The 12,550-nt window shown below is 44.7% G+C and overlaps 2 protein-coding genes across 2 annotated transcripts; one reads left to right on the top strand and one right to left on the bottom strand.

Moving 5' to 3' along the window:
- Window positions 1–234: 234 nt before the first annotated feature.
- Window positions 235–2,956, bottom strand: LOC308152449 (retinol dehydrogenase 14-like; the record flags this gene model as incomplete). The annotated part of the gene is made up of 2 exons (XM_080525434.1): window positions 235–867; window positions 2,720–2,956. The coding sequence occupies 2 exons, from the start codon at window positions 2,954–2,956 to the stop codon at window positions 235–237; spliced, it is 870 nt and encodes a 289-aa protein (XP_080381560.1).
- Window positions 2,957–8,237: 5,281 nt separating this feature from the next.
- On the top strand, window positions 8,238–10,158 carry LOC308153190 (short coiled-coil protein B; the record flags this gene model as incomplete). Its single annotated transcript, XM_080526276.1, has 3 exons — window positions 8,238–8,289; window positions 8,530–8,610; window positions 10,016–10,158. The coding sequence occupies exons 1-3, from the start codon at window positions 8,271–8,273 to the stop codon at window positions 10,156–10,158; spliced, it is 243 nt and encodes an 80-aa protein (XP_080382402.1). The 5' UTR covers window positions 8,238–8,270.
- Between the last annotated feature and the right edge of the window lie 2,392 nt (window positions 10,159–12,550).

Below are 12,550 nucleotides of genomic sequence, written 5' to 3'. Positions count from 1 at the left end.
GCGCGTCAGACGGGGTCGTCTCACTGGTGGTGAGGCTGTCATCTGTCCTCAGGAGGGTAGCTGCATGCGTCCTTGCCCTTAACCCCTAATTGCTCCGGGGGGCACCGAATATGTCTGTCCCTGTGTCTAGAGCACAGAAATGACCCAATTCAAACAATTGATTGACAAGGTGATAGCACGGCAAATAGAACATCCTTCTTCTCCTTCCGGACGGGAGTTGGGGGGAAACCCAGGTCATGTGACGATGCCCACCATGACTTCACTCATGTCCCACAGCCTCCGGGCCACCTCCGGGTCTGTCGCCTTGGGCAGCAGCGTCTGCTCCCGGCAGTCAGCGAAGCACTTCCCCTGGACCCCCGCCACCTCAGGTGAGCAGGCCAGGTAGACGGGGGTCCGGGCGCCCTCCTCGGGGGTTTTGAAGAAGGCCCAGGACACCAGGTCCAACAGGGGCTTGGCCAGGAGGGGGACGTGGATGTGCCTCCCCAGCTTGGTCCTGACCACACCTGGGGTCAAGGCGTTGACGGTGACGCCCCCCCCCGCCGCCCCCCCCTCCCCCAGCCGGCGGGCCAGCTCGCAGGTGAAGAGGAGGTTGGCCAGCTTGCTGCGGCTGTAGGCGGCGGCCTTGTCGTAGCTGCCCTCGCTGTTCAGGTCGTCGAAGTTGATCTGTCCGTGCTTGTAGAGCTTGGAGGAGACCACCACGACGCGGCTGGGCGCAGAGCGTTTCAGGAGCTCCAGCAGGAGGTGGGTCAGGAGGAAGTGGCCGAGGTAGTTGACCCCGAACTGCGTCTCAAAGCCGTCCTCCGTCTTAGCGTAGGGACACTGGTAGACGCCTGCGTTGTTGATCAGCACGTCGATCCTGGGCTCGTCCTGTTTAAAACCACAAACAAGGTCATGATGAACGCAGAACCAGGAGGTGTGATTCATTCAGTCATTCAGGTTATGTTTTATTATTATTATTATTATTATTATTATTATTATTATTATTATTATGTTTTATTTGTGGCATGAGGAACATTGAAAACAAAAAGCAACCATGGGAAACAGGAAATCATAAGCTAATCAAATCTCAGAAATAGGTAAACAGTTTATTTCAGAAGTCTGATAATAAGACTACTAGCAAAATAACTATTAGTTATAGTAGTTCCCTGTGGATAAAGGCAGTTGCATGGACTTGTCCAATGTGACATGTGAGGCTAATAATACACTGACACAGGGCTGGACTGGCCATCTGGCATACCGGGCATTTGCCCGGTGGGCCGCGGTAGTTTTGGGCCGAGCCGACCGGCAAAAAAAAAAAAAAAAAAAAAAAATACATTTTTTTTTTTACCAGCCGGCCCGGCCGAAAGCTACCATCGAACGGCCCATAAATCGGAAGCTATCATTGAACGGCCCATAAATCAGGGACAGCGGCCCATTGGCCAGTTTTCGGTACAGACACTGGGCTGGCCCAATCAACAGAGAGAAGGGGGGGGGGGGTCAGGGGTCACGCACGCACGCAGCACCAGACCTCCGTCTCAGTTTCGCGGTAGTTTTGGGCCGAGCCGGCCGGCAAAATAAATTTAGTTAGCCTGGATAGTTACTAGATAGATACTGAGAGAGATGGAGCGCAAAAGCACACTAAAACGGAAGGGAGGCTGGGAAAAACTTAGGGAGAAAAACAAGAAGAAACTCGAGGCAGATGCTGCCAAATGTGTAAACATTAGGGACATGTTTGCTGCACCCTCAAGTTTACCACAGCAGCAACAGCAACAGGTTGAAGAGGAGGCTAGCAGGGAGGAGCGGGAGCAGGGTACAGATACAGAGGATAGAGAGGATACAGAAGAAGCGGGGCCGAGTCAGCCTGTAACCGTTGACCCGGTAAGGAAAATATAGGTAGCTGTGTAGGGGTGTAACGGATCGCCCCCCACGGTTCGGCACTCATGTGTACCGCGGATCAATTGCAAAATGTAACCAAGTAATAATATTACTTAATATTAGTTAATATCCCTTGTAAATCACAATGTAGAGTTGCCATGAAAAGATAGACGCGACAGTTGCGTGCTTTGTTTTACTCTAAAGCGCAATGATAGGTTGATAATGGAAAGAAAAATCTAGAACAACAAGGCTGCGTTCGTAAACTCGCTCTGGAATCTGATCACTGAGTACACTGGTCTACTTGCACTGGTACCATTGCTTACTGTATGTAGTCGTCTTTGTAGTGGTTTGGGGGAATACTACAGTTTGTCATATGACTGTACAGCACAGTATATAAGACGAGTATATAAGGCAAGTATTTTTGTGCTGGTGGGTGTGGTCCGACCGATTGGGGTGGGCCTGTCTGGGCCAAAAATGCCAGGGCCTAATTTTTGTCCCAGTCCAGCCCTGCACTGACAGACTATAAATAGGCCTTGGTGAAAAGTTCTCTGCAAAACAGTAGCTAAGCAAACCAGAATGACCTGGGCTGCGTTCGTCAACTCGCTCTGAGAGCGCCGGTGCGCACACCGGGCTCCACGTCATAAAGGGACCAAGCAATTTGATTGGACGAGAGGCATTCCATGAGTGCTGGTCAGATTTACAGTGCGTATTTACGAACGCAGCCCTAGTTAGCTTGTCTAACGAGAAAGGAGAGGCTAACTGGTTAGCGAACTGCTCAAATGTTGTCGAACTGTTTGCATCTAGCGTTTATTGAATAAACGTCAAAAACGCCATCTCTCATCTCACATATGTATCAATCACTGACCTTGTTAATATCTCGGCAGAAACTCCGTACGGACTTGAGCGAGGCGAGGTCCAGGTGTTTGACGAGCAGCTGACCTTCCTCCGTCTGCAGGCGGACCTGCCGCGCCTCCTCCTCCGCCCTCCGCACGTCCCTGCAGGCCATGATGACCCGGCCCTGCCGCCTCAGTAGCTCCACTGTTGTAGCTTTACCTAAGCCACTATTGGCACCGGTCACTATGATAGTTTTCCCACGCATCATTGTGATTTGTGATGAACTTCGTGGCTCCATCGACAGCTGAGAAAAGACACGTGATCTGTCATGTGTCTGTGTTCCGTGAGCTCGAACAGTACTTCCGGTATGTAAATGAGATGTCTTCAAAATAAGAGCGCCCAAGTTTAAACTCAATTTACCATTTAAACATTGGAAATGGGGATCATGGAGCCACAAACAATGTGCTAATTATCTTAACAAATACATATTAAATTAATATATATTATTACATTTTATTATATATATTATTAAATCATTGTATCGTATTCTCCCAGAATAGTTTGTAGTTGTTCTAACTACCCTGATGAAATAGTATCGCCTCAGAATAACGGACTGTACAGAAATATGTTTCTGTGTTCACTTCTGTAGTTCACCCCTACCCCCGCTGGAAAAGGCATCTGTGGCCTCATTCACCCATTCACACACCAATGGCGGCAAGCTGCCATGCAAAGCGCCGGCCCGCTCACTGGGAGCAATTTGGGGTTCAGTGTCTTGCCCAAGGACACTTCGACATGTGGCCAGCCGGGGCTCGAACCACCGATCTGCCAACCTTGCGATCATTAGACGGCGGGTCTACCTCCTGCGCCACAGCTGCCCCTTACTTACTACATGCTTTCAGTTTTTCTTTAATTAAGCAATTCCCACTGCCTCTGTTCTCTCCAGTTATCAAGTTCCCAACAAAACAAGCCAAACACTTCAGAGGCTCGTGTGTCCAAGTTAAACATATTCCTGATCCTGCCATCACACTATCACTTCCATCACACTATCACTTCCATCACACTATCACTTCCACCACGGCTACTCAGGACATGACTTATGTGGTTGGGGACTCCTGATGTGGTTTGGTTTTAGAATTGGACCTAACCCAGCAACAACACATTAGTTAATGCAATCTGGTAAACCTGGTTTAACTTTATTTTATTTTTTCTCAAAACAGTATCCAGATTCTCTGTGTCTGTAGTATATACACACACACACACACACACACACACACACACACACACACACACACACACACACACACACACAATGCCAGGCACTGAACCAGTGGGCTTAATAAATCAAATGAAGAACTACAAATCCCTGATGACAGGGAGATGAAGTATGACTGCTCTGATGAATCAACCCCTATTTCATTAATTTTCTCTATATAACGACGTCGATCATTGATCGGCAACGACACTATATAATAGTTTGCCTAACTGGCCATCGGATTTGTGCTCCTAATATCTAAAAAGCACTACGGTTTTCTTATTTTATTGGATTAAAGTAGCGAAGACCAGAAATTCCCATTGACCGCCATTCAAACTTCTCCGCTTCTATCACCCAAAAAGGGGCGTGATCATTCTGATGACAGGGAGATGACGCGCAATTGCTCTGATGAATACTATTATTGTGAATTTAGTAGGTAGTATGCAGTATATACTCATTGAGTATGCTAGTATGCAGTATGCTAGTACGCTATTCCGAACACAGCCAAATACAAACCATTCTATGTGAATACAACATTGTCTTTCTCTTTATCAGATGTGTATGCAAATATAGGGGCGTATCTTGCATGTTGTCTACACCCCTACGCATTTTCATTGGTTGATACTGCGCGTGACCTGGTGAAGCCCTCAGCCAAGAGCAGACACTACTTAATTTCCAATCATAGCATGTTTAAAAATAAAATAAAAAGTACAACCAGAATAGAAGTCCAATTAGTACAATACTCATTATTGTACTTTAAACAGTTTTTCAGTGCATGAGGTCAGCTCACTGCCTGGGCTAGAGAGGTACTCCATTTGGTTAGGCTGGAATGCTTTTTCTGGTGCCATCCTAAGTCAAACTCTGCATATGAATGATAGTGGAGGTATGATATATGGCATATATATATATACGGTTCTTTGGTGGAAAGGCAAAGCCATTTTTAGTCACCGAAAGGCTGTTCAAACCCAGGCAGCGAGACCAGCAGGAAAACACAACTAGATATTCTATAATTCTAACTGGATAGTACTTCGTTTCCAGTCATAGTCAGCTAGATTACTTACTTAGCTAGCTTACTTTTACTTATCAAATGTACATTTTGTGATATAAACGCAGTGGAGACACTCTCAGCTGTCTTGCATCGCGCATATGCGCTCTGGGCTATGTTTAATTGAGTCAACTGGTATTGTGGTTATCACCAAGTTCTCCCATACAGTGCTGATGGAATAGTATAGACCAGGGGTCTTCAACCTTTTCAGCCCAAGGACCCCTTGGACGAAAGACAACCAGAACAGGGACCCCCACATGTAATAAACATTTTTAAGTGTGTTCCTCTCCTGTAGCGGCGCATAAAGAAGCGAAGAGGCGAGTTTGTAGGGCACTCTTCTTAATAACATTTACAGCCTTTACAACAGTGTCCATAACATCGGCAAACTCAGCCATCAGTCCACTCTTTTGCCCAGTCATAGCGCGCGCACCGTCGGTACACACCGCGACACACTTTGCCCAACTTAAGTCATTTTCACCGAAAAAGTCATCAATCACTTTGAAAATTTCAGCACTTGTTGTGCGTTCAGGAAGCTTCTTACAAAACAAGAACTCTTCACACATTTCGTCTTGGTCAACAAAGCGCACAAATGCCAAGAGCTGGGCGTCTTTGGACATGTCCACTGATTCATCCAACTGGAGTGCAAATGCCGCCGCCGTTTGTAATTTCTCAATTAACTGCACCCTCACATCCGATGCCATTTCACCAATTCGCCGAGCAATTGTTGTGTCTGACAACGGGATAGTCTTCAACTTTTCTGCATATCCATCATTCCCAAACATGGTCTTGCACATATCAGTGGCCGCAGGCAATATCAAATCTTCTGCAATTGTGTATGGTTTTTTACACTGGGCAACGCGAAGAGCAACTTGATATGAGGCTTTCAAAGCAAGCTCACCGACTTTCGCAGATTTTCTTATCATTGTCTGTTGGCCTTGGAGAGAGTGCAGACGAGCCTGAAAGTAGTCCAGTGCTCTATCTTGTAAGTGGCCATGGTTCGTCTCCAAGTGTCGTTGCAGCTTTGATGGCTTCATGCTTTCGTTTGAGAGCGTCGCCGCACAAACAACACACACCGGCAATTCCACTCCTTCGGTTTCTTTGAAAGTAAATCCAAACTTTAGGTACACTTCTGAATATTTTCGGGACTTTTCTCTTTTGCGTTTATCTGCCCCTGGGGCAGGCGCTGCTGGGGCCGAGGTGGAAGGAGTAGCCGTTGGATCTCGAGCTCGAGGTCTCGTTACTGTTACAAATGTATCCATCCTGCTTCACTAATTAATAGTAGTAACTAATAATATATTGTTTTTACTTTTATTATTGTTATGCTAAATATTGATTGCTAACGATATGCTAATTATTGACTATTACTTCAATGTAGTTCTGTTGTTCTGTTCCGCTGTTCATGTTCTGTTGTTCGCAACACCTAGCTTGCTATAACGGCTAACGTTCGATTCTGCTCCATGGGAATAATTTATTTTGTAAATAGTTTTGTCAAAAGTAGCTTATTATTGCCTATTGATGCTTGTAGTTTACTCAATATAACTTTTGTTATATATTTTAATTGTGACAAATTATTTTGGTGAAAATTGTAAATTATTCAGAAAAAAATTGGCGGACCCCCTGCAGTACCTCTGCGGACCCCCTAGGGGTCGCGGACCCCCGGTTGAAGACCACTGGTATAGACCATTGCCAACATGTGTGAAAGGGGACAACACGGGAATAGCTTGGGATGTGGACATAGTTTGGGATTCCATGGAAATTATAGGGTGAAAGAGGCTGTGTGAGAACGCTCTACCCGTCTGTGGTGATAACTGCGTCGCTGCTTTCACACGTCACGCGCGGTATCAACCAATGAAAATGCGTAGGGGCGTGGACAACATGCAAGATACGCCCCCATAAATTTGCATACAGATCTGATAAAGTGGAAAAGAAAGAATAAATGTGGAAAAGAAAGAATGAAAGTGGAAAAGAAAGAATGAAAGAATGAATGTGGAAAAGAAAGAATGAATGTGGAAAAGAATGTGGAAAACAAAGAATGAATGTGGAAAACAATGAATGAATGCGTAAAAGAATAAATAAATATAGAAATGTATTTCATTATTACTGTGTGTATTCATTCATTTATTTGTTCATACATTCATTTATGTATCTATATATTTATTGTTAATTTTGACAGACTTGGTCCTCCATATGATTTGAGTCATGTGAAAATTAATCACTCATCCGTAGGGCTGCCACCCATCCCTTATAATATGGGATCCTGTATATTTTACTCTGAAATAACTTTTGTTATTACAATTAAAAATGGTGTAATAAGTCACACAACTGAATTAATCCACATCTTACAACATATAAAATAATATAAAAAATATAAAAATATATAAAATAAAATATATATATATATATTATATATAATATAAAACATAAATAATAGGTTTGGGGCTGGTTTTAACGGTTTTTAGACAGTGGTTAGGCTGGAAATAGTCAATCCCATCTGGCAACCCTGTCCACACGAGAAATTCAATGAGGCAGTGGACACCGCAGACTCCTTCAACAGCAGCTTTCAGGATTGTCACGACAGTTACGATCCAGCCCAATATTGAATTATCTTTTTTAGGGTAAGACTTTCCTATAGTTTTGAGTCAAAACTTTTGACCACAACAGTTTTCATAATTTCGTTGAATTGAATGTTCAACCTTGTCCTTTGGTACAGGATTAAGATAGCTAGCAGGAGCAAGGCCTGCCAGGGTTTGTTGTTATGTTCCACCAGCTGGCTTCTCGGCTGCGTTAGTAAATTCGTTCTGGAAATCTGATCAGCACTCATGGAATGCCTCTTGTCCAATCAAATAACTTGATTTCTTTATGATGTTGAACCCAGTGTGTGCTCCGGCGCTCAGAGCGAATTTACGAACGCACCCCTCGCCGGCGTAGCAAAGCTGCAGCTAGCAGCTATCCCCCGAACAAGGGGATAGGGAGGGACAATCGTAAAACATAAGAAGTCACAATTCAAACTGCAAAAACGTTTATTAACGCCTCTCGGCCAATCACGTATAAGTTACGTTGAGTTATATAGCTGTCAAAGTTAGTATAACGAGCTAGTTGTTCTTAAATGTGGCTAACGAGCTAGCAATGAGAGCCACCCCCAGGTAGCCATGTAGATAGCATCATCACCTGTTATCACTGTGATGCTAAGTTGTCGTTTTCTCCGTGTGTGTTTATCTGCTGTCCACTCCAGGGTCCCTGTGAGTCGCAGCCCTGCATTCCAAAAAGGAAGACGAGTACTTCACCATGAGCTCCGACGGGGACGGTAATACAACACAACATCTGGTGTGTCATGGGGGAGGCTGTGGCTCAGGAGGTCGAGCCGGGATGGGATATAATGTTACCTGCTCTGGTACGTTTCTATGACATGTTTCCAACGTGTGTGTGTGTGTGTGTGTGTGTGTGTGTGTGTGTGTGTGTGTGTGTGTATGTGTGTGTGTGTGTGTGTGTGTGTGTGTGTGTGTGTGTGTGTGTGTGTGTGTGTGTGTGTGTGTGTGTGTTGTAGGTGACATGGAGAATCAGGTTGAGCTGGAGGAGAAGACCAGGCTTATAAACCAGGTGTTGGAGCTGCAGCACACTCTAGAAGGTGAGAAGGCAGACACACACACACACACACACACACACACACACACACACACACACACACACACACACACACAGGGCCAGCAGACTTTTATTTATCGATGCTATTACGTTTATTAAAAAAAACAAAAAAAAACAACTCTGCTTCCACTTACATACAACTGAAGAAATACGCTCCTCAATGTCAATCAATAATTTAATGACAAAGATGAAGAAGCCCTGCAGTGATACAAACAATAGAAGCATGAACTGAGACAGTATGCTAACTCTCACATGTGAATATGAATGAATGAATGAATGAATGAATGGTCTTTATTGTCATTAATACAGTACAGGTACCATACAACGAAATTTAGAAGGGGGGGCTCCCCTGGTGCTTGGAAAAAGACTAAAAACAAGAGGGCCAAGGGTAAAATAAAAAAGGGAAAAGAGCTGGTTTACATAAATAAAGGCTATGTACACTATCTACTATACTATACAATAAAACACTGTGCTGTACTCTATGCTATGCTATAAATATCCTAACTTTTCCTATATCTGAACCTTATGTACACAAGGGTTGTCATATTGCACATAGTATTGTTGCACATTCATTTAAAGTGTCGCAGTTAGCAGGTTTGAAATGTTCACAGTTGTATTTCAATATTGCACTTGTGTTTACAATCTAGTAGCTGCCATCACATTGTCTAGATTGTCCAGGGCCTAGAACCTAGGTCTTTGCTGTGTTCAGGGCCTGAATGGCCCTAGGGTAGAAGCTGAGCTTCAGTCTATTTGTCCGTGCGAACATGGTCCTGAACCGCCTGCCTGAGCGCAGCCGAACAAAGTGTTCGTTCCCAGGGTGGGATGGGTCCCTGGAGATCTTGGAGGCCTTCCTGAGGCAGCATTAGTGAATATAATACACTAATGATAATATAACAATATATATATAATGTATAAAGTATAAGCAGGGTAAATGTATAATATGTAACTTAACCATAAACATTCGAATAACAGACTTACAGGAATTAGGTGGACAGCTTAATAGACAACCACCGTAACATGAACGTCTGAAACTAATCAACAATAATATGGCCGACTCCTAACTGAGCCGGACAGCATAACAAGCGAAATACTGCCACCTAGTGGGTATACCCTTCAACAACTTGGAATATATACAGTATATGACATACTTCCCAGTTCCTTTACCAGATGTTCTAATCCAAAGTGACATTTCACTTTGACAGTACATCATTGTAGTCATTGCAGTAGTTTGTCTCAGTAACACAGTACATCATTGTAGTCATTGCAGTAGTATGTCTCAGTAACACAGTACATCATTGTAGTCATTGCAGTAGTTTGTCTCAGTAACACAGTACATCATGGTAGTCATTGCAGTAGTGTGTCTCAGTAACACAGTAAGTTGTTTCTAGACCTGTCGTCGCGGGTGGACGCAGTGAAGGAGGAGAACCTGAAGCTGAAGTCGGAGAACCAGGTTCTGGGACAGTACATCGAGAACCTGATGTCAGCCTCCAGTGTGTTCCAGACCACCGACACCAAGAGCAAACGAAAGTAAGGGACCTGGCCCAGTGACCCCCCCCACCGCCCTCCTGAACAACCCCCACCGCCCTCCTCAACAACCCCCTGAACTCCACCCTCCTCAACACCCCCCTCAACTCCACCCTCCTCAACACCCCCCTCAACTCCACCCCCCTCAACTCCACCCTCCTCAACACCCCCCTCAACTCCACCCTCCTCAACTCCACCCTCAACTCCACCCTCCTCAACACCCCCCTCAACTCCACCCTCCTCAACTCCACCCCCCTCAACTCCACCCCCCTCAACTCCACCCTCCTCAACACCCCCCTCAACTCCACCCTCCTCAACACCCCCCTCAACTCCACCCTCCTCAACACCCCCCTCAACTCCACCCTCCTCAACACCCCCCTCAACTCCACCCCCCTCAACTCCACCCTCCTCAACACCCCCCTCAACTCCACCCTCCTCAACACCCCCCTCAACTCCACCCTCCTCAACACCCCCCTCAACTCCACCCTCCTCAACACCCCCCTCAACTCCACCCTCCTCAACACCCCCCTCAACTCCACCCCCCTCAACTCCACCCTCCTCAACACCCCCCTCAACTCCACCCTCCTCAACACCCCCCTCAACTCCACCCTCCTCAACACCCCCCTCAACTCCACCCTCCTCAACTCCACCCTCCTCAACTCCACCCTCCTCAACACCCCCCTCAACTCCACCCTCCTCAACACCCCCCTCAACTCCACCCTCCTCAACACCACGCTCAACTCCACCCTCCTCAACACCACGCTCAACTCCACCCTCCTCAACTCCACCCTCCTCAACACCCCCCTCAACTCCACCCTCCTCAACACCCCCCTCAACACCCCCCTCAACTCCACCCTCCTCAACACCCCCCTCAACTCCACCCTCCTCAACTCCACCCTCCTCAACACCCCCCTCAACTCCACCCTCCTCAACTCCACCCTCCTCAACACCCCCTCCACTCCAACACCTCTGAGATTTTTATAGCAAAGTTTAAATGTCAAATGTTTACATTGAATTCCTATCTTACTTTTGTATTTATGTTACAGTGTTGATGTCATTGCCATTGTCAAACATTTTTTGTAATCTTCTGTTACATTATTTATGGTTACCATGTGGTTTATGGAATGGTTTGATGTTACTGCAAATAACCTCACCAAGGAAGGGAACCTTGTGATCATTTCAGATTGCCAATAATTTAATATAGATTTTGCCCTGCTTGTATTATTGTCATCGTCTCTAGCCATTATGAGACTATGCTTTTAGATGGAGGCCCAATTGCAATGATAATTTTCTCCAATGCCAAACAATGTTTACATCACATTTACATTTTTGGCATTTAGCAGATGCCTTTATCCGAAGTGACTTACAACACATACATTTGTGACAGTCTGGTGAAAAGGTCTGCATGTTAGCAATTCTTAGTGCAAAATAACCAAAAAATAACCAACACTTTTTTTTAATTACTTGGGTTAGGGTTACTCGGAATTTCATATTACGAAAGTTTAAGTGTTGAAAAGTCCACTCAATATAACAAACAACAGTTTTAGGATCACTAAATACTTATAATTTATGAATTGGATTCACTCTATCTTGCCTGTCCTGCTTCACCCTACTGGGTAAGTGATACATGGCTTGTAAACAAACATACGTTTTAAGACGTGTTCAAAAGCAAGGACCGTGTGATCATCTAATTATGTGTAGTTAGGTGTTTTTAGCATGTTGATGTTCTATCAGCATGTTGTGATGTGCTAAACATGTGCTAAACATGAACATGGATGTTCATAGCGATGTTCCTTTTTAGCTGCTAGCTAGCTACAACGCGATGGTAGCAAACCCATCTGTTTTGATTCAGAGCAAGTTTCTCTGGTATTTGGTTTGAGGTGTATATTCAAATAAGCATATCTTCTTAAACTATTTTAAGATTTAATGTATGACACATCATTTGAAAGCGTACAATCTTTTACTTCATAATCTGTAAAAAAAAAAAAAAAAGACCTTGCCCTACTTGAGGACTTTTTCCCAGACCCTGTCACATTTGATCTGTTATGTAGGACTAGATGTTGATATCCCTCGATACATACATACTTAAGGCACCGATAAGACTCTGTGGTGTTCAAATGAGCTTTTTAATCTGTTAAAATCTGTTTTAATCTGTTAAAATTGAGTCCAGCACTTTAATTTGTTCTTGTTCAGAAACGGGTGTCCCTAAATGAACCATTAGGGGACTTGCTCATCAGTAGTGGAGAAAGTTCATTGCAGTTGTGAGCCTGTGGAAGACACACTAAACCTGCTGTGAATGCATTGTGTCGCCTATGTTGGAATATTATGTTGCTGTTTTTCAAATGCATTTGTTTTAATAAACAATATTTGCCTTTTCAATCAAGTCTCAGTATTAGTAT

Source organism: Nansenia antarctica, assembly GCF_963989245.1.
Source record: "Nansenia antarctica genome assembly, chromosome: 3".
Taxonomy (NCBI): domain Eukaryota; kingdom Metazoa; phylum Chordata; class Actinopteri; order Argentiniformes; family Microstomatidae; genus Nansenia; species Nansenia antarctica.
Note: the sequence above shows the minus strand (reverse complement) of the source record. Positions and strands in the feature narration are given on the sequence as shown.